Raw genomic sequence first — 26,002 nt, 5'->3', positions numbered from 1 at the left:
AACCACACTAATGCAACACAAATCGACTGTTGATTATGTGATACTGAAGTAGAAACCAGAAGGAACAGTCAAGGCTGAATCAAGACTAGGCAGATCGCATGTACTGACGGATTGAGACCAACGAGCATTGCTTGTAAAACATTGCATGAAATCAGCGGCAAGAATAACATGCCAGCTCCAAAGTGTTACCAGGGGTCCAGTTGTCACAGTAATAACTACTATGCATTGTGAGTTAAAAATAGTGGGATACAATGGAGGACAGCTCCTCATAAGATACACATTTCGCTACTCACTGCCGATCAATCCTTGTTGTGGGGTAAAGAGTAACGTCACCGGACAGTGCGTGACTAGAAACGAAATATTTGGAGTGATGAATCACGGTATACCCTGTGGCAAACCGATGGAAGAGTTTGGGTTCGACGAATGCCTGTAGAATGTCACTTGTATGTTGTGTAGCTCCAACAGTGAAGTATGGACGAAGCAGTGTTACGATACGGGTACGCTTTTAGTAGTTAGGAAGTTATCCCATTATTCAGCTTAAGAAAGTACTACATCCGAAAGGAAAACATTTTCAGCATTCTGTACAGTGTACGACAGAGAAAGAGTTCGTACCAAATGATTTATTGTATGAGCATGACAACGCACCCTGTCATAAAGCAGCATCTGTGATGAGCTGACTTGTGGAGTATAACATTCCTGAAATGGACTGGTTGGGCAACCTGAACCCAATGGGGTACTTTGGGATCAGTTGGACCGTCGCTTCCACTCCTGACCCCAGCGTCCAACATCACAACCTCCTCTGGTTTCGATACTTGAGGAACAATGAGCTGTCATTCATCCACGGACGTTCATCCATACTGAAAGTGTCCGATCATAGTTCATGGCGTCATAAGGGCGAAGGATAGATTCGCCCAATATCAACGTCCTCTAACTGATGCTCGGTTAATTTTGACCAAATTTTATATTTTCTCTCTTTTCACGTAATCTTAACTACAATTAGCTACGTTTTTAATTCTTTTATTTGACGTGGAAATCTATACGCATTTGATAATTTATCTAAGACCATAATTTTATTTTGCACTTTCAATAAAAATACAGTATCCCGTATTCAACCTAACCTCACCACTGGGTTGACTACATTATTTAGCGTATTAATTCCACTCGTTTTGTTTTATTGAAATTGCTTTAGTGGTTATTTATTAGAATAATATATACTGAACTTAGTATGTGTAATCGGTGCTTGCCTGTCAGAACCTGTCATAAACATCTTGGGCTATTATTAAGTCAGCACAACACTGGACGACCCATCTCTGCGACCGTAGAGCCACATCTTGTCGTCAGGGTTGTTATCTGGCCTGAACTCCAATAATCCTAGTACTAATATGAGAGCATACACGGAAATTGTCACGATTATTATCTCAACTAAGATAAAAAGTACATAAGAAGGGTAAAAGAACGGACCCACAGAATTACCGGCCAATATCCCTAACTTGGGTGCAGAATCCTAGAACATATTCTCAGTTCGAATTTAATAAACTTTCATAGGACTGAATAGCTTTTATCTACGAATCAGCGCAGTTTTAGAAACCATCGCTCATGCCAAACTCAACTTCCCCTTTCTCATATGATATACTACGCAATATACTCGTGGTCTAGGGGTGGTGTCTTTGATTCCTAATCAAAAAGTCCTCCGTGCCGGGCTCGAAATACGCCACTGTTTAAGTTTTGACTAATAATCAGCATTGGCGCCCAAAGACTTCCGGCATAAGAAGTCAGCCTCATTATGCCAACAGCCTTGTCAAAGAGGGCGGAGGAGTGGACAGAGCTTCAGGGCACTCCCTTGCCCTTGGAGTAGGAAAGCGCCCCTGAAGGCAGAAGAATCAGCAATGGTCAATGGCATGAGGATGGAAAAACAATGGAAACTATGGCATTAAACACACATAAAGTCTATCCACACGACATGTGGCTGTAATTGAAAGATTGCCATGATTATCTCCCCATTCGCAAAAGATTCCGGAACATCTCACATCCCTTCAGACTTCCGGGAGAGGAATGCCAGTGGGGAGGTGACGATGAAAAAAGATCGAATAACCACCAAAGCGATAATGTTCTACTAGTCGAGGCGCGGAATGTCAGAAGCTTGAATGTGATAGGGAAGCTAGAAAATCTGAAAAGGTAAATGTAAAGGCTCAATCTAGAGGCAGTAGACGTCAGTGAAGTGATATGGAAAGGGGACGAGAATTTCTGGTCAGATGAGTATAGGGTAATATCAATAGCAGCATAAAATGGTATAATGGGAGTAGGATTCGTTGTGAATAGGAAGATAGGGCAGAGATATGTTACTGTGAAGAGGCCAGTGATAGGGTTATTCTTATCAGAATCGACATCAAACTAACACCGACAAGGATAAGTCACGTAAACGTGCCGACGTCACAAGTGGAAGATTAAGATATAGAGGCCGTATATGAGGATCTTAGAAGGGTAACACAATATGCAGAGGGAGGAAAATTTAATAGTAATGGGGGAATGGAATGCAGTTGTAGGGGAAGGAGTGGAACAAAAGGTTACAAGAGAATATGGGCTTGGGATAAGGAATGAGAGAGGGGAAAGATTAATTGAATTCTACAATACAGTTCAGTTAGAAATAGCGAATACTCTGTTCAAGAATCACGAGCGGAGGAGATATTCTTGGAAATGATCGGGTGATACGGGAAGATTTCGTTTGGATTTCATCATGGCCCGACAGAGATTCTGAAATGAGATTCTGGATTGTAAAGCGTACCCAAGAGCAGATATTGACTCAGATCACAATGTAGTAGTGATGAAGAGTAGGGTGAAGTTTAAGAGATTGGTCGGGAAGAGTCAATATGCAGAGAAGTAGATACCGAAGTGCTAAGGAATGGTGATATCTTCAGAAGTTCTCGAACACTGCAGGTACATGTATAAAGAATAGTCCAGTAGGCAGTACAGTTGAAAAGCACTGGACATCCGCGAAAAGGGTAATCACAGACTCTGCAAAGAAAAACATAGGTACAGAGAAGATAACTGAAAGGAAACGATGGGAAACAGAAGAAATACTTCACTGATCGATGAAAGAAGGAAGAAGAAAACAGTTCAGGGAAATTTAGGAATACAGAAAGAGAAGTCGGCAAGGAATGAAATAAACAGGAGGTGCAGAGGATCTTAGACGAAAAATGGTTCAATTGGCTCTGAGCACTGTGGGACATAACATCTGAGGTCATCAGTCTCCTAGATCTTAGAACTACTTAAACCTAACTAAGCTAAGGACATCACACACATCCATGCCTGAGGCAGGATTCGAACCTGCGACCGTAGCAGTCACTCGGTTCCGGACTGAAGCGTCTAGAACCGCTCGTCCACTAGACGAAACGGCTGCATGAAAAACGTGAAGAAATCAAAAAAAGAAACGATGGTCGGAAAGAATGACTCAGAGTGTAGGAAAGTGAAAACAACCTTCGGTGAAGTTACAAGCAAGGGTGGCAACATTAAGAGTGTAATCAGAATTCCATTGTTATGTGCAGAGGAGAGAGCGGATATGTGAAAAGAGTACGTTGAAGGCCTCTATGAGGGGAAAGTTCGTATGATGACAGAAGAGAAAAATAGGAGTCGATTTCTACATCTACATCTACATCCATACTCCGCAAGCCACCTGACGGTTTGTGGCGGAGGGTACCTTGAGTACCTCTATCGGTTCTCCCTTCTATTCCACTCTCGTAATGTTCATGGAAAGAAGGATTGTCGATATACCTCTGTGTGGGATCTAATCTCTCTGATTTTATCCTCATGGTCTCTTCGCGAGATATACGTAGGATGGAGCAATATACTGCTTGACTCTTCGGTGAAGGTATGTTCTCGAAACTTTGACAAAAGCCCGTACCGAGCTACTGAGCGTCTCTCCTGCAGAGCCTTCCACTGGAGTTTATCTATCATCTCCGTAATGCTTTCGCGATTACCAAATGATCCTGTAACGAAGCGCGCTGCTCTCCGTTGGATCTTCTCTATCTCTTCTATCAGCCCTATCTGGTACGGATCCCACACTGCTGAGCAGTATTCAAGCAGTGGGCGAGCAAGCGTGCTGTAACCTACTTCGTTTGTTTTCGGATTGCATTTCCTTAGGATTCTTCCAATGAATCTGTCTGGCATCTGCTTTACCGATGATCAACTTTATATGATCATTCCATTTTAAATCATTCCTAATGCGTACCCCCAGATAATTTATGGAATTAACTGCTTCCAGTTGCTGACCTGCTATTTTGTAGCTAAATGATAAGGGATCTATCTTTCTATGTATTCGCAGCACATTACACTTGTCTACATTGAGATTCAATTGCCATTCCCTGCACCATGCGTCAATTCGCTGCAGATCCTCCTGCATTTCAGTACAATTTTCCATTGTTACATCCTCTCGATACACCACAGCATCATCTGCAAAAAGCCTCAGTGAACTTCCGATGTCATCCACAAGGTCATTTATGTATATTGTGAATAGCAACGGTCCTATGACACTCCCCTGCGGCACACCTGAAATCATTCTTACTTAGGAAGACTTCTCTCCATTGAGAATGACATGTTGCGTTCTGTTATTTAGGAGCTCTTCAATCCTATCACACAATTGGTCTGAGAGTCCATATGCTCTTACTTTGTTCAATAAACGACTGTGGGGAACTGAATCTAACGCCTTGCGGAAGTCAAGAAACACGGCATCTACCTGTGAACCCGTGTCTATGGCCCTCTGAGTCTCGTGGACGAATAGTGCGAGCTGGGTTTCACACGACCGTCTTTTTCGAAACCCATGATGATTCCTACAGAGTAGATATCTAGTCTCCAGAAAAGTAATTATACTCGAACATAATACGTGTTCCAAAATTCTACAACTGACCGACGTTAGAGATATAGGTCTATAGTTCTGCACATCTGTTCGACATCCCTTCTTGAAAACGGGGATGACCTGTGCCCTTTTCCAATCCTTTGGAACGCTACGCTCTTCCAGAGACCTACGGTACACTGCTGCAAGAAGGGGGAAAGTTCCTTCGCGTAGTCTGTGTAAAATCGAACTGGTATCCCATCAGGTCCAGCGGCCTTTCTTCTTCCGAGGGATTTTAATTGTTTCTCTATCCCTCTGTCTTCTATTTCGATATCTACCATTTTGTCATCTGTGCGACAATCTAGAGAAGGAACGACAGTGCAGTCTTCCTCTGTGAAACAGCTTTGGAAAAAGACATTTAGTATTTCGACCTTTAGTCTGTCATCCTCTGTTTCAGTACAATTTTGGTCACAGAGTGTCTGGGCGTTTTGTTTTGATCCACCTACCGCTTTGACATAAGACCTAGATTTCTTAGGATTTTCTGCCAAGTCAGTACATAGAACTTTACTTTCGAATTCTTTGAACGCCTCTCGCATAGCCCTCCTCACACTACATTTCGCTTCGTGTAATTTTTGTTTATCTGCAAGGCTTTGGCTATGTTTGTGTTTGCTTCCGCAGCAGTTTTCTAACTCGGTTGTTGTACCACGTTGGCTCTTTTCCATCTCTTAATATCTTTCTTGGCACATACTCATCTAACACATATTGTACGATGGTTTTGAACTTTGTCCAGATATCAGAATCAGGATTTAAAGGAGCTTTGGAGGACCTAAGATCAAATAAGACAGAAGGGATTGATAACGTTCCATCAGAATTTCTAAAATCATTAGTGGAAGGGACAACAAAACCACTATTCATGTTGGTGTGTAGAATGTATAAGTCTGGCAACATATGGTGCGACTTTAGGAAAAATATCATCCACGGAATTCCGAAGACTGCAAGAGCTGAAAGTGCCAGAATAGTGCACAATCACCTTAACAGCTCATACATCCACGTTAATGATAAGAATAATATACATAGGAATGAGAAACATGATTGAGGGTGTATTAGATGACTATTCGTTTGGTTTTAGGAAAAATAATGACCCCAAGAGGCGATTCTGACGTTTCGGTTGATTGGACACAAGACTAAAGAAAAATCAAGGAACGTTCATAGGCTATGTCGACCTAGATTAATAGTGTAAAATGGAACAAGATGTTCGAAATTCTGAGAAAAATATTGGTAAGTTATAGGGAGAGAGGGCGAACACACAATAAGTGCAAGAACCAACAGCAAATAACGAGCGTGGTCGACCAAGAACGAAATACTAGGATTAAAATGGTATGTAGTCTTTCGCCCGTACTGTTCGATCTGTACATCAAGAAGCAATGAGGGAAATAAAAGAAAGATTCAGGAGTGGAAGTAAAATTCTAGGCCAAAAGGTATAAATGATACGATTCGCTGAAGACATCGCTATCCTCAGTGAAAGTGAAGAATTACATGATCTGCTGAATGGAATGGACAGCCTATTGAGTACAGATTATGGATTTAGAGTAAATCAAAGAGAGACAAAAGTAATGAGAAGTATCAGAAATGATAACAGCGAGAAACTTGACATCAGGATTGATCGTCACGAACCAAATGAAGTTAAGGAATTCTGCTACCTAGGCAGCAAAATAACCAATGACAGACGTAGCAAGGAGGACACCAAAAACAGAGTAGCACTGGCAAGAAGTTCAATTCTGGCCATGAGCAATCTACTAGTATCAAACATAGGTCATAATTTGAGGATAAAGTTTCTGAGAATGTATGTTTGGAGCACAGCATTGTATGAATGTGAAATATAGACTGTCGGAAAACTAGAAGATAATCGAAACATTTGAGATGTAGTGCTACAGATGAATGATGAAAATTAGGTGGACCGATATGGTAAGGAATGAGGAGGTTCTGCACATAATTTTAGAGGGAAGGAATATGTGGAAAACGCTAACAAGGAGAGGGCACTAGAGGGGTTTGTAGGGAGCAAAAACTGTAGATAAAGACAGAGATTGGAATACATCCAGCAGATAATTGAGTACGTAGGTTGCAAGTGCTACTTTGCTGAAGAGTTTGGCGCAGGGGAGAAATTCGTGGGAGGGGGTGGGGGGTGGGGGGTATGGGAGGCATCAAACCAGTCAGAAAACTGATGACTCAAAAAAAGTACTGCGAACAATGTTTCTAGATCTCCGGAAAGCATTTGGCACGTTACTCAATTGGAGGCTGTCAATGAAGGTACGAGGGTATACGAGAAGTTCACATATATCTGTCTCGAAGACTTCTTAAATAATAGCACCCAGTATGCTGTCCTCGACGGCGAGTGTTCATAAGAGACAAGCCTGTCGTTAGGAGTGTCTCAGAGAAGTGTGATGGGCCCGCTGTTGTTCTCTAGAAATATAAATGGTTTGGAGGACATGGTGGGCAGCAGTCTGCGGTTGCTTGTTGTTGATACCGTGGTGTACGGCAAGGTGTCGAAACTGTGTGGCTGTAGGAAGATACGACGTAGACAAAATTTCTTGTTAATGTGATAAATGGCATATAGCCCTAAATGTAGAGAAATATAAGTTAATGCAGATGAGTAGGAAACTCAACTCTGTTCTGCTTGACACAGTGAAGTCGTGTAAATACCCGGGCGAAACGTTACAAAGCGATATGAGGTGGAACGAACTTTTGAGAACTGTGGTAGGGAATGGTCGGCTTCGGTTTATTGGGAGAACTTTAGGAACGAGTGATTTGCCTGTGAAGGAGACTGCACTGGGGTGACCTATTCTAGAGTACTGCTCGAGTGTTTGGGATCCATACCAGGTCAGATTGAAGAAAGACATCAGAGCAGAGGAGGGGTGCTAGATTTGTTACCTGTGGATTCTAAGGACACGTAAGTGTAACAGAGATGCTTTGGGAACTCAAATGGCAATCCCTTGAGGGAAGGCAACGTTCCTTTAGAGAAAAGCTGTTGAGAGAATTTAGAGAATCGGCATCTGAAGCGGATTGCCGAGCGATTTTGCTGCCACCAACATGCAAAGCGTGTAAGTACCACGACGATAACGTACTAGATATTAGGGCTCATTTGGAGGCATATAGACACTTATTTTTCCCTCTATTTGTGAATGGAACAAGAAAGGAAATGACAAGTAGTGGTAAAGGTTACCCTCCGCCACGCACCGTAAGGTAGCTTATAGAGTATCTACAGAGTTGTAGAAGTAGAGAGTGAGCTTACATAGTACATTCCTTCTGAGATAATGACAAATCTTTAATGTGCTCGATATTTACGAGATTTTACACTGTAACCTTCTTAGTACCAATTTTTGATGTTTTAGTTCTCTGAGCGTTTGATACTTTAAGCGCTATCAACGCCCTTCTTATTACCCAACCAGTAGCTGAAAACAGTTTATTACTTATTGGATCCTTTACTTGACGGCTAATCGACCTCAAAAAATAAAGACTTTTTAGAAATGAAACGATTAACAAAGTTATAAACGTGAGGTGGAAAACATCGATATACTGCGACGAGGAAACTTGATGAAACTACTTCGCAGATTTCGGAGCTATATAACATGTGAATTGATAGCATATCGCAAGAATACTTAACAGGTTCGTAGCAGGAGATAGTATTATCTCTATAAATCTAATAACGAGATGAATTAAATTACATTCGATCGGAAGGTACATTCCGTTGAGACGTGCCTGACGACAGTCCTCTGGGATCACTTTAGCCTGTGTTGTGCCGCGGAGTACACTTCTGAAATAACGCTAAGAGACTGTTAATTTCCTTCAACAATGTTGATCAACTTGCTTCACATATGTGTTAATTGATATCAGAAAAAAATCAACGAAGCGGTCAGAAACATCATCTGTTACAACATAACGAATACTTGAACTTAAAGGTAGAACATCCTGCAGATGATGCGGTGTTAATGACAGAAAACTAGAATAACTGTTTTAACAAGCTTGCGTTTGAATACGATTGTTTTTTTACCTACCGTCAGTGTTAGAACAAAATATGTAATATCCTTCTACTAACTGGCTGAGGCAAAAACAGTGCTTTCCTCTGATCACGCAGTGAGACAGTGACATTACTTTTGTCTTTATGAGTATCAACTTGGAGGACAGATGTTCATTACTGGTGGTATAGGAAAAGCACCTTGTATTAAAAATAAACTTCCTAACTACATCGAAAACCTCTGAAATCTACGAGGCATTCCTTCATATGACCTGACTAACATCGAGACACTGCCAGAAAACTGAGAGAGGTCAACTGCTACACTGAGACTACAATCACATTCTCTAATCCTTTGTCGTTTTGTTTTCGAAGAGTGGTTAAATGCAGATCCTCATGCTAGTCCATCCTGTGTAAGCCTCTCCATCTATGCATATCTACGGCAACCTTCACCGAAATGCCCTGCGCTGATGTCTGCGAATTCCTTTCACGATTGTTTTAATTGTTTCATAGCCATTTATAACTTGTTTTATCGTGTTTTTTCCTTTTACCATGTCGCTGTGTGGTTCACTGTTTGTCGAAACTCCATCTTTTCTGTTGTATCAGTATTCATAATTATTTGAAGCAGTAGCATTAAGAGAACGATGAAGTATTAGAAGGAGGAAAGACGTAGGAAAATCGCTTTTCAAAAATTTGTTTCCTCATCAAAAGTGTTCTCATTGTCGTTGTGGACAATGATCTAATGTTTATCAGTTTCCTATTGAGTTGGTGAATGTAAAGCAGAGACGAAAAGTAGGAGGTTGAGAGGGAAGAGATATTTCACATCGTCTGTTCGTCTTGCACGAAATTTTTGAGAAATAAGACCTCTATTCCGGCTGCAGCTAGTCGCCTTTGCGTTGGAATTCTTTCTTCATAATGATCAAACACTGATATGATAAAACACTGCTCTCGTCAAACTTTGTACGATACGACTGGTCGTAGAACACGGAGTGGAGGCAAAACCTACGTTTACGGTAGACGTAGATTTAGGGAACGTTTCTGACGATGTTGGCTAGGTGGCAGCAAGGATGAAATATAAGAAGTGAAAGGTTATCACACAAGTTACACGGAATGCAGACTACAGTTGGAGTAATATGAAAGTGAAGCTATGGTTGAGAAGGGAGACAGAGATAGAGCTTTAGCCTATCTCTAATGTTATTCAGTCTGGATACTTTGCAAATAGTATAGGTAACCAACAAGAAATTTTGGAGGGGAATAAAAGTGCAGGGTCACTAAATTGAAACTTAGAAGTTTGTCACTGGCTTTGTAATTCTGTCAGTCTACTACGCTCTTAAAGATCGGTCGAACGGAATGGGCGGTATCTTGAAAAGAGGTAACGAGACGAACATCAGTAAAACAAGGATAAAGTAATGTACCAGAATTAAATCAAATCATGAGGTAATTAGATTAGGAAACTGAACACTGTAAAAAGTAGATGTTATGACAGTAGGACAGAAAGATAACTGAAAATAGGCTCAGTAGAAGTTATACAAAATACAGACTGACAATAGTAAGAAAAATGATTGCGAAAAAGACAAATTTGGTAACAAAGAATACAAATTAAAGTGTTGGAAAGTTTCTGATCATAAGAACTGAAGAGTAGCCTTGTAGAGAAGTGAAACTTGGTTGATAATCAGCCTAAACTATAAATAAACTGAATCTTTTGAAACGTGGTGCTACAAAACTATGGTCAAGGTTATATTGGTACGTAATGTGCTAGACGGCGAATTGGGCATCGTCGACCACCGTGTCATCCTCTGCCAAAGGCGTCATTGGAAACGGTATGTAGGTGGACAGCTCACAGTTCTCCCGGTCGTTGTAGGATCTCTTGATGAGCTCCTAAGTTGGCCTCAGGAGGCTGAGTACACGCCGACCCAGCCATCCCAGCAAGGAAAATCACTGACAACATCGGGAATCGAATCTGGATCGTTGACTAAGCAGACAGCCGCAGAGACTACTCACCTGCTGCGGCGGATTAGTTGGACAGATAAGAAGACTAACGAATAGGAGCTAAATTGGTTTGGGGAGAAAATAAATTTATGTCACAACTTGATTAAAAGGAATTATCGGCTGATATCACACATGCCGCAGCGTGAAGGGATTGTCAATTTGGTATGGCGGAGAGTGCGGTCCGTAAAAACCGTAGAGGTAATATTTATTTCAAACACAGTATGCAGTTTCGAAAGGATGTAGGTTGCAGCAGTTGTGCATGGATGAAGAGGATTGTACACGATAAACGAGCGTTGAGAGTTGTATCGTAGCAACCTTCGTCCGCAAGCGTTCCTAGAACCGACAGAGGTTTTGATAAGTGAAGGACTGGCTGCAAGGATATTTAAGAAGTATCTAAGTGTTTGAGATACGTTGTAGAAGGAGTTGAAAAAAAGGTGGACTGATTACATGAGACGGTTGTCAGGGGAAATGACGAAGAAAGTGATATTTTATAAACGTCGACCAGGAGGGACAGTAGGGTAGAATATGTTTAAACATCAAATAAAGTAGATATCTTTGATACTAAAGGGAGATGTAGAGGGAAAAGATTGTAGAAGACCGAAATATGAATGTATTCCTCAAATGACTCAGGATGTTGGGTATAAGTGCTTTCTCAGAAGATTTTGGCGCGGGAGAAAAAGTAATGGTAGGCCGCATGAATCCTGAGGACCGATGACTCACAAGTGAAATGCAGCTAGGATTAGCTTGATTAGACTACTTCGTCATAGTAAAAGTAGTTGTTACGTGTGCTCACCTTGAACCTGAGAGGACCGACGGGCGGCAGCGCGTACGGGATGGCCTGGAATGCGGTGTAGGCCCGGCCAGAGGGCGTTTTGGCCTTGCGGCCCCTGAGCGTGCCCTGCGGGATGGTCACCGTCACCGCGCCTCCTACTCGTGCCATGTCTCTCGACCGTCTGACCCGGTGGTCAGCCTGCCGCGCCCGGTGTGGGTGAGATAGCGGGACACCACTCCCGTTATCAGTGAGATATCAGCTTCTCGAAGGTTACCGCTGACATTGAAACTGAATGGTATGCATGTCGATCCCTTGCTCTCCGCCTAACCCTTTCAGACGCAAAATAACTAAAATCATTTTTTAAAGCTTTTTGTTTTATTAAGATATAACTCACACAATATTATGGAAAAATGTGAAAAAAGGCAGGTACAGAGCGGTTTCAAATGAAACCACTGCACAATAAATGCGGTGGCTTCAAATGAGACCACCACCTTAAACTTCATTACTTTCCTTGATAGAGCACAAAACAGTTCTTTTCTACTGACAAACACAAAGCATCTTGGCAGGAAGAACACGTCCATCTGCTTCTATGTGGATTACTTTTTGTGCTGCAGTGTACACATCGCCTCGATGTGCCATGTACTGGCAGATGTTTTGATTCTGTTGTGCGTTTTTCCACTGGAACAACAGTTTTACACTTTTTGGCGCATGGTTCAGGTGATGTGCTTTGGCGACCAGGACTGTCTTTGAAAACACGGGATCCTGCATGGCCAGCTACAACAAGCCGTCGAAATTCCTTTAGTTGTGCCGGCCGTTGGTGGCCGAGCGGTTCTAGGCGCTTCAGTCTGGAACCGCGCGACCGCTACGGTCGCAGGTTCGAATCCTGCCTCGGGCATGGATGTGTGTGATGTCCTTAGGTTAGTCAGGTTTAAGTAGTTCTAAGTTCTAGGGGACTAATGACCTGAGATGTTAAGTCCCATAGTGCTCAGAGCCACTTGAACCATTTGAGCCGGCCGGAGTGGTCGAGCGGTTCTAGGCGCTACAGTCTGGAACCGCGTGACCGCTACGGTCGCAGGTTCGAATCCTGCCCCGGGCAGGGATATGTGTGATGTCCTTAGGTTAGTTAGGTTTAAGTAGTTCTAAGTTCTAGGGGACTCATGACCACAGCAGTTAAGTCCCATAGTGCTCAGAGCCATTTGAACCATTTAAACCTTTAGCTGTTTCTTTTCATTCGGCTTGGTTAGTCGAAACGATACAAATGCGTTTCCAATAGAAATATGAATCATATACCAAAACAGTCTGAGCCACCAACGTCTAGATTTTCTATCAATTGCATAGACACTATTCATCATGTCCACTTTTTCTACACATCCAATGTTGGAATTATAAGGTTTCACTACCTGTGGGCAACGTATTTTTGTAATCGTGCCATCCTTTTCTTTCCTACCGACTTCTTTCAAAGTTACAGGTGAGTCAATTGTTGACACTAACGTGACAATACGTTTATCTTTCCATTTCATGCATGCAATTCCATGAGAACGAACTGACCAGTCACTTTCTCCTCTCCGCAGCTCATTGTCCCGTTTCAGAGGAGAAAGTCCTTTTCTGTGAGCTCTAATGGAACCACAGGCTAGGATACCATCAAGTTTTAGTGTCTGCAAAAGTGGAGCACTAGTAAAAAAATTGACAAAATATTTGTGATATTCTTTGCCTTCTAAGCCTTTACACAAATCTCTTACAATCCTCTCTCCCACACATTTCTCCACTGCACCATCTGATTTCCCAGTATATACCTCAAAATCGCAGATACATCCCATTTTGTCAGCTTTGACCCATATTTTGTACCCTCTCTTGATGGAATTTTGTGGCATTTACTGTCCCAATGATATTCGCCCTTGGAATTTCACCATGCATTCGTCAACAGATTGCTCCTTAGTTGGAGCATAATATTCTTTGAACCTTGTCAGTAACTGATTTATCAGTGGTCCAATTTTATACAATTTGTCGTAACATTTATTCCCTTTTTGTGGCATAAGGACATTGTCATTTACATGTATATGAGATAAATTCCAGCTCAATCTTTTCAGTGACATAAGTTAAGAAATGTACTCATCTCTGAGTCCGTTGTGTGTTGACCAGCATTCACGATATGCGCAAGGTTGTTTGATACCCATTAGAATATTTATAGCCAAAAACACCTTGAGTTCATCTTTTTCTAGAGATCTGTAATTCTTACCATTCTGAATCGCATAAAGATTAGTCTGGAATACTATGTGTTCCAGCATATTGTCCCGAAATAGGTATAAAAAGAAATCAACTAGCAGCATACCCTGACCTTCAGTTTTCAGTATTACTTTGACACGAATTTCGTCTAAAAAGTCGAAGAATGCATCGTAGTCCGCAGCTCGTGCTCGTGCGGTAGCGTTCTCGCTTCCCGTGCCCGCCTTCCCGGGTTCGATTTCCGGCGGAGTCAGGGATTTTCTCTGCCTCGTGATGACTGGGTGTTGTGTGATGTCCTTAGGTTAGTTAGGTTTAAGTAGTTCTAAGTTCTAGGGGACTGATGACCATAGATGTTAAGTCCCATAGTGCTCAGAGCCATTTGAACCAGCCATTTGCATCGTACTGTCATCCCTAGCCCATGTAAAATTGAAAGACCTTATTAGTGGAGCGTTATTTTCAGAACAGAAACTGTAATCACTGTAATTTGCAGAACTATTATACTTTCACTTTCAGAAACAACATTAGCTATCACTGGTCTTGGCACTTGTGAATCAAGATCACTGTCTTCAGCCAGAATATCACTTCCATTACCACTGATACTGTCAATCTCAGAGTCCACATCAGAAGAAATTTCTTCTAAAAGACATGCCAGAACTTCCTCATCCTTTAATTTGCGAGAACACATTTTGCGAAACTGAAATTAACAACAACATAAGCTTCTAATACTACCCCTGCAGCCGCAGTGGTTTCAAACGAAACCACCAGAGTAAGTACGGAAAAAGTACATGATTTTCATTATTGTTGCAATACATGTAACATGTACACTCGACAGCAAAAAAAGTCGGTCACGCTTGAATTCCTCCGTGTAGGCTGCACCTGAATGTATGCAACCAACATAACATACCTGTGTTGCACATCGTCGCAACCCTCCACAGTACAGTCATTGTAAGATACACAATGGGCACCGCTAGACACTACTAGAGACCACCGGTCTTTATGACAGTCCGTCCAAGTGTAAAGTAACACCACGATAGCACAGAAGAGATCAGACAGTCCTTAACGTTTGTAAACAAAATTTAATTACAATAAGTGACATTTCAAACGTTATGGGACAACTAATTTTGTCACATAAATCGTTCAGTAATCCTTAGGCACAATTAAATATTTGACACAGTGTATGGATTTATAAAGTTGTATGGCAATTGGAAACGAGTTCTTTGTTGTCCAAAAGGTTTACCTAACACTTGCTGAACGTCGTTCAGCGTTCAACGGGGAGTGGTTTCGCATCAACTTTATGTAATACTAAGCAATTAAAAGAAAACGTGCTTAACGGCGGCAAGAACTCTACGGAAATCTCAACATTATAACCGAATCACAAGTAGTATCATTGTTCACATTACTCATCAACAGTTACTTGTACACAAAGATCGGATGCAAACCCAGAACGTAAAGCCACTGTTAACCAAGCAAAGATTTTTGCCTTATCGTGACTCGATCACCAACCAGAAAGACACGTCAAATATTGACGTTGGAACCAGTATCAGTTATCAATTCTCAACTGGAACATAAAAGATGGCCGGCCGGAGTGGCCGTGAGGATCTAGGTGCTACAGTCTGGAACCGGGCGACCACTACGGTCCCAGTTTCGAATCCTGCATGGATGTGTGTGATGTCCTTAGGTTAGTTAGGTTTAATTAATTCTAAGTTGTAGGCGACTGATGTCCTCACAAGTTAAGTCGCATAGTGCTCAGAGCCAACTGAACCATAAATGACGACAATGTTTGTGCGAAACCGGGAACCCTAACATGACAATTACCTTCTTGGTAATTAACCTCGAAAGACGTATATTGTTGCACTGTCAAGGAACAAAGGATGTACATGTTTAAGTTTAGGTTTAGGTTAAGTAGTGTGTAAGCTTAGGGACTGATGACCTTAGCAGTTAAGTCGCAGAAGATTTCACATACATTTGAACATTTTTTAATTTTTACGGTCAACAATGCACCATGTCACCAGGCCACGACTGTTGATGATTGGTTTGAAGAACATTCTGGACAATTCGAGCAAATGATTTGGCAACCTATCGAACATTTATGGGACGTAATCGAGAAGCCAGTTCGTGCGCAAAATCCTGCACCGCAGCACTTTCACAACAAAGGACGGCTATAGAGGCAGCGTGGCTCAATATTTCTGCAGGGGACGTCCAACGACTTGTTGTGTAAATGTCAGTCGAACAAAAGGCGGGAAAAAGGAGACCCGACACCACATTAGTCACCGCCGTGTATAAAATATATATACACAATGATTTTTCCGAAAGTACGGTCCAATTACAGTGAAAAACAAAAAATTTATAATTGGCAACAGTTAGCTACATCTTCGAGCTACTTCCCTACACAGTCGCCGCTTCGACTTAGACAATTGCGTAGCATTGTACCAGTTTTCCAATACCCTCCTGATGGAAGGCAGCCTCCTGCGCTTGCCGCCAATCCTCTCTGCTGGTCTGCCGCTCGTTGTTGGGGTGTGGACCACAAACCGATCGGCAACACTTCCAAATACGCGAGCCGCCAGTTACGACACCACAGCCCCACGCGGGCGCTGTCACAAACTATTATGCCGTTGCAATTAAATGCAAGCATCTACTCTCTGGATCTCCAGAAGCCTGTTGCTTAAGATCAGATATTCATGCAGTAACGCCATTTTGTGCGTTTGCCTGTTGAATGACTCTTAAAAACTTACATACTTGCCAGGACTCGTCATTTGCTGAACGGTCATAGTACTGAAGACTGTCTGAACTGCAAATCATTTAGTATCGGTTTGTATTCCAATAGTCAAATCTACTGTTAGCAACTGACGCTGCAACCACTGCCACAAATTTATATATTATTTTTACTATTTGATATTAGATCTACACCTACATCTATATCTACGGGATTACTCTACTATTCACAATAAAGTGCCTGGCAGAGGGTTCAATGAACCACCTTCAAGCTCTCTCTCTCTACCGTTGCACTCTCGAACGGCACGCTGGAAAAACGAGCACTTAAATTTTTCTGTCCGATCCCTGATTCCTCTTATTTTATCGTGATTATCATTCTCCCTATGTAGGTGGGTGGCAACAGTATGTTTTCGAAATCGGAGGAGAAAATTGGTGATTGAAATTTCATGAGAAGATCCCGTCGCAACGAGAAACTCTTTTGTTTCAATGATTGCCAAACCAATTCACGTATCATGTCTGTGACACTATCTGCCCTATTTCGCGATAATGCAAAACGAGCTGCCCTTCTCTGTACTTTTCGATGTCATCCATCAGTCCCACCTGATGCGGATCCCATACCGTACAGTGATACTCCAGAATAGGGCGGACAAGCGTGTTGTAAGCAGTCTCTTTAGTAGACCTATTGCACCTAAGTGTTCTGCCAATGAATCGCAGTCTCTGGTTTTGCTCTACCGACAATATTATCTATGTGATCGTTCCAATTTAGGTTGTTTGTAATTGTAATCCCTAAGAATTTTGCTGACTTTACAGCTTTCACATTTGTGTGACTTACCGCGTAATGGAAAATTAGCTGATTTAGTACTCATGTGAAAAACTTCATACTTTTCTTTATTCAGGGTCAATTGCCACTTTTCGCACCATACAGATATCTTATCTAAATCATTTTGCAAGTCGTTTAAATCATCTGATGATTTTACAAGACAGTAAATGACAGCATCATCAGCAAACAATTTAAGACGGCTACTCAGATTGTCTCCTATGTCGTTAATATACAAGGTGTTACAGAAAGGTACGGCCAAACTTTGAGGAAACATCCCTCACACACAAAGAAAGAAAATATGTTATGTGGTCATGTGTCTGGAAACGCTTACTTTCCATGTTAGAGCTCATTTTATTACTTCCGTTCAAATCACATTAATCATACAATGGAAACTCACAGCAACAGAACGTACCAGCGTGACTTCAAACACTTTGTTACAGGAAATGTTCAAAATGTCCTCCGTTAGCGAGGATACATGCATCCACCCTCCGTCGCATGGAATCCCTGATGCGCTGACGCAGCCCTGGAGAATGGCGTATTGTATCACAGCCGTCCACAATACGAGCACGAAGAGTCTCTACATTTGGTACCGGGGTTGCGTAGACAAGAGCTTTCAAATGCCCCCATAAATGAAAGTCAAGAGGGTTGAGGTCAGGTGAGCGTGGAGGCCATGGAATTGGTCCGCCTCTACCAATCCATCGGTCACCGAATCTGTTGTTGAGAAGCGTACGAACACTTCGACAGAAATGTGCACGAGTTCCATCGAGCATGAACCACATGTTGTGTCGTACTTGTAAAGGCACGTGTTCCAGCAGCACAGGTAGAGTATCGCGTATGAAATCATGATAACGTGCGCCATTGAGCGTAGGTGGAAGAACATGGGGCCCAATCAAGACATCACCAACAATGCCTGCCCAAACGTTCACAGACAATCCGTGTTGATGACGTGATTGCACAATTGCGTGCGGATTCTCGTCAGCCCATACATGTTGATTTTGAAAATTTACAATTTGATCACGTTGGAATGAAGCCTCATCCGTAAAGAGAACATTTACACTGAAATGAGGATCGACACATTGTTGGATGAACCATTCGCAGAAGTGTACCCGTGGAGGCCAATCAGCTGCTGATAGTGCCTGCACACACTGTACATGGTACGGAAACAACTGGTTCTCCCATAGCACTCTCCGTACAGTGACGTGGTCAACGTTACCTTGTACAGCAGCAACTTCTCTGATGCTGACATTAGGGTTATCGTCAACTGCACGAAGAATTGACTCGTCCATTGCAGGTATCCTCGTCGTTCCAGGTCTTCCCCAGTCGCGAGTCAGTACATACTGACGAAACTAAAATGAGCTCTAACATGGAAATTAAGCGTTTCCGGACACATGTCCACATAACATCTTTTCTTTATTTGTGTGTGAGAAATGTTTCCTGAAAGTTTGGCCGTACCTTTTTGTAACACCCTGTAGATCAATAGAGGACCTATAACACTTCCTTGGGGAACGCCGGATATTACTTCTGTTTTACTCAATGACTTCCCGTCTATTACTGCGGACTGTGACCTTTCTGACAGGAAATCACGAATCCAGTCACACAACTGAGGTAATACTCCGTAGGCACACAGTAGAATAAATTAGTATTTCAGTTATCTGTTCATGAATGGTATTCGTTCCTTGCTCCTGTATCCACTAAAGAACAACATGGCGTGAAAAGGAAATCATAACAAACTGGCGAGGAGGATTCGATAGTGGAACAAGGAGTTTTGGACACCACAGCTGGACAATTTTTTTTTTTTAATTTTTTTCGTTCTACTGATTTCTATCCTGTGTGTGTGCATATATTAAGTTGAAATACCGAAGCTGAAATATTTAAGCTTATATATTTAAAGAATCATGGCAAATCAGAGAGAAAGACATCTAAGTGTTGAGCAGCGTCTAACTTCTCTTGCTCATATTCAGAGTCAACAAATAACATAACTGCTATCAGCATTTTCTTGCGTCGTACAGATGAAAGCAGCTCAGTAGCAAAGGGCGCCAGACGCTAAAGAAGGAATTCAGCTGCCCTTCCGGCACTTCAATGAGACGGAGGAAACATGAAAAGAATACATAACACAGCTGTATCAACATTTAGATGCCTACAAAGTCACAGTTGGATCATGTCATGAATTTTTCTTTTCGTGTGTAAGAGTGTACACCTTATAGTGAAATTTTCCTCGCCAGTGATCCCCAAACCCAGCCCTATAAGGTCACAATTGCAAGAGTAGATTAGTTTTTTGAGGGTCAAATACACATTGCTTTTGCACAGTATGAATTTTTCTGCACGTAACGTCGCAGTGAGCAGTCCTATAAAAATGGATCGTGGAACTGCAGGTCATGACTAGAGACTGCAATTCAGTTGCGTTTATGGCGGAACGTATCAGGATGAAACATTTCGCTATGCTACTATTCATATTTCATCAGATCAGAGATTGAGGACCGAAATTCTAAAGCATCGCAGCCCTCGCAAATGAGGTTTAAGATTTAGCCGAGTAATATTCCTGCCCACCCGTTATCGATTCACTTGAGACAAACAACCCCTACCCCAGCCATAGCACCACGTAAAAAAGGCCCTCTTCCTCATGCCCAGCAGAGAACCCACGTTCAATTCCAGCGACGGACAGTGGACTCCCGTGCCCGTTAATGTGATCCGTTTACAATGAGGAGTTAGGATTCAGTAACATGGAGCTCCTAGAGCTACAGTGTGCCTCGCAGAAAAGGAAGTAAGAGCCGATTTCGGTTATTTTAGTTTAGAGCCTGTTGCGTTGTCTCTTTTCCTGTTTTTTTCCCGGATCATTTTTATATTCTTGGGTATACTTTTCTCTTGGTTAAATTGTAGCCATCGAGAAGGAACTTTCAGCGGCTGAGGTTATTGGGCAATTTAGGGATCGGGTAGACAAATTACTGATAAAGGTGAATTACCTCACAGCGGCGGAGGAAGAGCAATCACATCCAAACCCACCCACCCTGCATGGCACTGCTGCGATACTGGTTACCCCGTCTTCAGGGAAACACGAGGATGATGTTTTTTATCTTTTTTGAGAATTTGGCTACAGCCGCAAAATTGGGGAAATTGAGTAAGGAGCATTTATTACATGTTGCTTGACTGAAGTTAACTGGAGATGCTAGAGCACATGTCATGAGCAATGAGAATTTGAGAAATGCTAAAGCATTTGATAATTTTCAGGAAGGGTTAATAGAGGGATATCGGAAGAAGAACACCAAGATATTGTCGGAAACTACTTACAAGGGTTTTTCGTAAGCAGGAGGAATCGATTGAAAGTTTCGTCGACAGTATTCGCAAAATCAATGTATGCGCCTATGGGCTCACGGATGATGGTAGGGTTAACCTCCTATTGTTGTGGGAAGCAGAGCAGAGGGCTCTTGATGCATTTTTGAGGCGGCTACAACCGGAAATATCAAGAAAGGTTCGTTTGGAATTTCCTATGTATTTGAGTGAAGTAATGGATATTGCATTAGCATTAGACGCAACTGATTCAATGGCTAGATCACTTGAACGTCGAATAGTGTTTAATGTACAATTGTATTCAGAGGACACACCGCAAACTGTGGATTACACTGTAAATTTGTAACCACTCAGCGTCTTTTAAACTAGATACTGGAACTTACATTCGTTGCTTAACCTAGATACATGTACAAAATTAGGCTAACCACCTTTGCAAACGTTAAGTCAACATCTCACCGCCTGTAACGGAGACAGCATTTCCGTGTTTGGAAAATGCCACTTACATGCAATATATAAGAACAAGAATAAGGAAGTACCTTTTACGGTAGGTCACTCACGCATGAGTCCAAATATTTTCGGCATTGATGCGTTTGATTTCTTCGGATCAGACATACAAAACAATGTGCAGGTCATTGACAAAAGTTTGCCCAGCCGCAATTCAACAACTCTGAGACAATTGTCAACATTTGTTTGACGGTACTCTAGGAAGTGCAAAAGATTTTCACCCTTACATAATGCTGAAAGCTAATGCACAACCCATAATTTGCCGGTTGCACCCTGTGCGGCATGCATTATGCGACGACGTTGCTACACAAATTCAGAAACTGGAATCCGCTGGTGTTTTAAAACCTGTTAAGTCAGTTGGCATGATCCATAGTCGCCTTTCGTAAGTCAAATAGGAAGGTTCGTCTTTGTGCGGATTGCAAAAGCACGGTAAATTCATAGACCGCCTTTGATTCTTATTTGCTCCCATGGAAATTTTGGATCGATTAGCGGGAGGACAGTTCTGATTTTGCAGAAGCCTACCTTCAATTACAGTTGGACGAAGAGGAAAAGAAAGCTTTTGTTGTGAATCCTCATATGGGCGTTTGAATACTGATGCATACATTTTGGAAACGATTCCGCGCCTTCGTTGTTCCAAAAATTACTCGAAAAAGTAACGTCCGGGGTACCTTATCGTTTTATCTTGACGACCTAACTGTCTCAGAACAATCACCGGAACAACACTTTAACAATTTGGACTACCTTTCTCCAATTTTAACCGAGGCGGGCTTCAAATGTAACTTGCAGAAATGCTCATTTTTCAACAAAATGACTGAATACTTAGGACATATCATCGAGCCAATGGTACTCGTCCTTCGGCGAACGATTTGCAAGCAGTTCAGGAATTATTGTCTCCTAAGAACTTCCATGAACTGCATGCTGTTATTGGAAAATTGACTTACTACATAAAGTTCATTCCTAATGCAGCGCAAATTGCCACACCTCTGAAGCACCGAAGACGTAAAAATGTTCCATTCCAATGGACGAAAGACTGACGCAGCATTTCAAAGACTGAAAAACTCATTACTTTATCAGTCTTGCCTTATGCATTATGATCCGCTCAAACCACTTCTGCTAGCAGTCCATGCCTCGTCCCATGGCGCCTAGTTTTATCCTACAAATCTGGGAAAACTCAACGCCCCATCGCATTTACTTCCAAAACTTTAACCATTGCTCAGATTAATTGTAGTCAGCTGGAGAAGGATGCCCTGGCTTTAATATATGGTGACACCAAGTTTTGTCATTACTTGTGTGGCAGAAAATTTTTCGTGGTCGTGTACCACAAGCCTTTCGCTGCACTGTTTCTTGCATCAGAACGAGTTCCCGACCGCACGCTGCAGTAGCTTCAACGTTGGTCACTACTATTGTAAAATTACCAGTACGAAATCCTATTTCGACCGACGGCGCAACACGCAAACACTGACACATTGTCTCGTTTACATGTCAGCTCAGATGCAGCATTCGACGCAACGGAACCTTCTTGTTTACATATTTATTCTTTTGATTCAGAAGCAATGGATTTCTACTTATTGATTCATCAAGGATTCCACAAGCCACGGAGCATGACTACTCGCTATGATTGCTACAAAGTTACATTCGCAAAGGTTGGCCGCGCTCTCGGAAATGTATTCCAGATACGTTAGTGCGAAGATATCTTGTGCGACGCAATAGTTTATCTCTTCTGACTGATGTGATTCTGCTTCACACGCCTAATGAACAGACAAGAGTTTTAAAGGTTCAAATGGCTCTGAGCACTATGGGACTTAACATTTGTGGTCATCAGTCCCCTAGAACTTAGAACTACTTAAACCTAACTAACCTAAGGACATCACACACATCCATGCCCGAGGCAGGATTCGAACCTGCGACCGTAGCAGTCGCGCGGTTCCGGACTGAGCGCCTAGAACCGCTAGACCACCGCGGCCGGCAGAGCTTTAATCTCCGCCTTGTTGCAACAGCTGGTGTTAAGACTTCTGCATAGAGATTGTTGGTGAACAGTTCACACTAAGCAGATGGTGCTTCAGTATTGTACATAGTTTGGTTTAGAGAAGCAAACTGAATATGTGACGGCACAATGTCTCGCTTGTGCAGACACTCAGCAGCTCCACACCAGGAATTTTTTCGTGGCCACAGTCTGATTCTCCATGGCAATGATTCTCCTGGGCAATACTACCGTATAGACATTGCTGGCCCCTTCTGGCAAACATGGTGGTTGATTATCGTGGATGGCTACAGAAAATTAACTTTTTTTTTATTATCCCCGAGCATTCAACGAATATGTCAAGGAGCTCGCTTCTGTATTTTCTCTCGATGAGTGTTCACAAAAAATTGTTTCTGACGATGTATCTCCTTATTCCTCCAAGGAATTTGCACAGTTCTGCAAACACTAGAATTCAGCATGTCAGGGCAGCTACAATCTAAGCAGCTACAATCTAACAACGTGGCAGAACGTTTGGTTCGAACGTCCAAGAAGCAAGTGTCAAAACTTCGAGCTTCACATTCACATGAAGATACCTTATTGAAATTTGTGAGTTCATATCGTACTTTGCCTGCTCCTGACATTTCTCCTACCTGGAACGCGAAGTACGCGCGCCGCCAGTTATATAGCTGTGAATCCTACAGCCGCCACCGCGATCGAGTGCGCTGCTAAGAACGATTACACCGCTGCCAATGAGATGAAAGCATCCCCTCTCAGGAGCTTAAGTGGCAGGTTTACTTAAGTAGGTGCACCACCAGTTACGCCACAGTGGATCCTACACCCGCCAGCATGGCATGAGGGCTCTGCCACGAACGATTACACTGCTCCCAATGAGATGCAAGCATCGCCTTTCTAGAACTCGAGCGGTGGGTTTGTTTAAGTATGCGCGCCGCCAATTACGCCACTGTGAAAACTACAGCAGCCACCACAACACGAGGGCGTTGCCAAGAACGATTACACCCCTGCCACTGAGATGCTAGCATCCCCTCTCCGGAGCTCAAGCAGCAGGTTTACTTAAGTATGCGCACCACCAGTTATGCCACCGTGAATCCTACAGCCGCCACCGCGGCATGATGGCGCTGCCACTGACAATGACTCCACTGCCAATGAGATGCAAGCATCCCCTCTCTGGAGCTCGAGTGGCGGGTTTACTTAAATTAGAACACTCATACACTAATGTCTACTTTGTGTGTTTGGGTGTTGAATGACATTTATAGACTTTCATATAGGTCAGGACTCATCATTTACTGAATTCCATAGTACTAAAGTCTGAATTGCAAATTATTTTGTATCCATTTATATTTCAACATTCAATTTCACTGTTAGCAACTGACGTTGCAACTATGACGACAAACTGATGTATTACTTTTATTCCTTTATATTAGATACAGGATAAACTAATATGTTAATTCTATGTTCATGAAGGGCATCTGTTCTTCGCTCCTGTATCCACTAGAGAACCACACAGCGTGCAAAGTAAGTCACGACAGTTCTCCATGCGCAAATGTTGTCGTCATAGTCAGCAGTTAATGCGAGCAGAGAGGAAATTCATGGGGAGCCAATTATGGTCAGTATTGTGGGTGATCAAACACTTCCCATCGAAGACTCTACAGGAGCATCTCCATTGCCCCTGCAGAGTGCGGCCGACAATTGTAATGAAGAAGGAAATGCAGGACAGTTTTGTTATGTAGGCTGGATGCCACCGAATGAAATCTCTCGCGAGGTCCTCATATATGGCGGGAACACCACTGATCGAGGCATCTTCACATGATCACTCAGAACTTAAAAGAGACGCAGTCGACTGGCGTACTAAAGATCCTGATCAACAAATCTGTGAGAAGTTCCGTCGGATTTTCACTGTAGTTTCCATTTCGAGACGAATCTTACCTTACTTTCTGAATAGACCCCGAGAAAACCTTACACGTCTATTTTCTGTTGCAAGAGGTTATGTCCAAAGTGGTAAGTGTCTGTAAAATGAGATGAACAGACAGCTGAAGTACATTCGAGTGGAGAGAGATGGGTAAAAAGTTTGTTGGATTAGGTGCTACAATGCAAGAGGCAAACATAACGTTTTATTAAAAGGTATTATTAATTAATTACTAGCGTGGAAAGTTGTGTAAAGTTAAAAAAACTTTCGAGGTCGTGTCGTAACATTTAGAAGAATACAGAGCGTATTTTTCACGCGTACGACAATTACTCAGAAGAAGAGCGTAACGATTTGGAAGATATTCTATACAGGGTATCCCAGGAGGAATAGTCAGTATTCAGCGATATGACAAAGACAATCATTCGAAACAAAAACATGGCCTTTAAAATTCATATCGTAAGAGCCATTACCATTTCCACATCTTCTATACAATGGAACAAATTCCTCCTGTTCTAATCTCTTTGCTTTCTACATTTTGTGTGGTAATAATATGGATCAAAACAAAAAAAGAATTGCAGATAAACATGGGCTCTAAAATACACACCTTATGAAATATGAGCACTTCCCCAGTAGAAGAAATGTTTTATAGTAGCGATGATGAACAAGTGCTAATAGCTCTTAAGTGATGCAGCCGGAAGTAGGAGAGATTTGTTTCCCAGTATCTAGGATGAAGTGCTCATATCTCTTAAGGTATTTTAGAACCTATGTTTACTAGACTTTGGTGCTTCCAATGATTTTTGCTGTCATATCACGGAATACTGACCATTTCATCTTGGGACACCCAGCATAAGTAATATGACGTTAGTACGACCAATTCCTTTTACTTAATAATAAATAAAATATCAACATATAAACTCAGTATATGATCTCACATGAAACTGGTGTCTATGAGAGTTTAGTCTCCAACCTGTCCGAACATCGA

The 26,002-nt window shown here is 42.2% G+C and overlaps 1 protein-coding gene across 1 annotated transcript in view; it reads right to left on the bottom strand.

Annotated features, from left to right (window-relative positions):
- LOC126456306 (juvenile hormone esterase-like) overlaps positions 1-11,763 on the bottom strand; it is an 87,465-nt gene extending 75,702 nt beyond the window's left edge. The window contains exon 1 of the mRNA XM_050092057.1: positions 11,617-11,763. Within this exon, the coding sequence (XP_049948014.1) occupies positions 11,617-11,763 (147 nt within the window). The remainder of the gene's footprint in view (positions 1-11,616) is intronic.
- Positions 11,764-26,002: the final 14,239 nt, after the last annotated feature.

Source organism: Schistocerca serialis, chromosome 2 (assembly GCF_023864345.2).
Source record: "Schistocerca serialis cubense isolate TAMUIC-IGC-003099 chromosome 2, iqSchSeri2.2, whole genome shotgun sequence".
In the NCBI taxonomy this organism is placed as follows: domain Eukaryota; kingdom Metazoa; phylum Arthropoda; class Insecta; order Orthoptera; family Acrididae; genus Schistocerca; species Schistocerca serialis.
The sequence above is the reverse complement of the archived record's forward strand: the minus strand, read 5'-3'. Positions and strand labels throughout refer to the sequence as shown.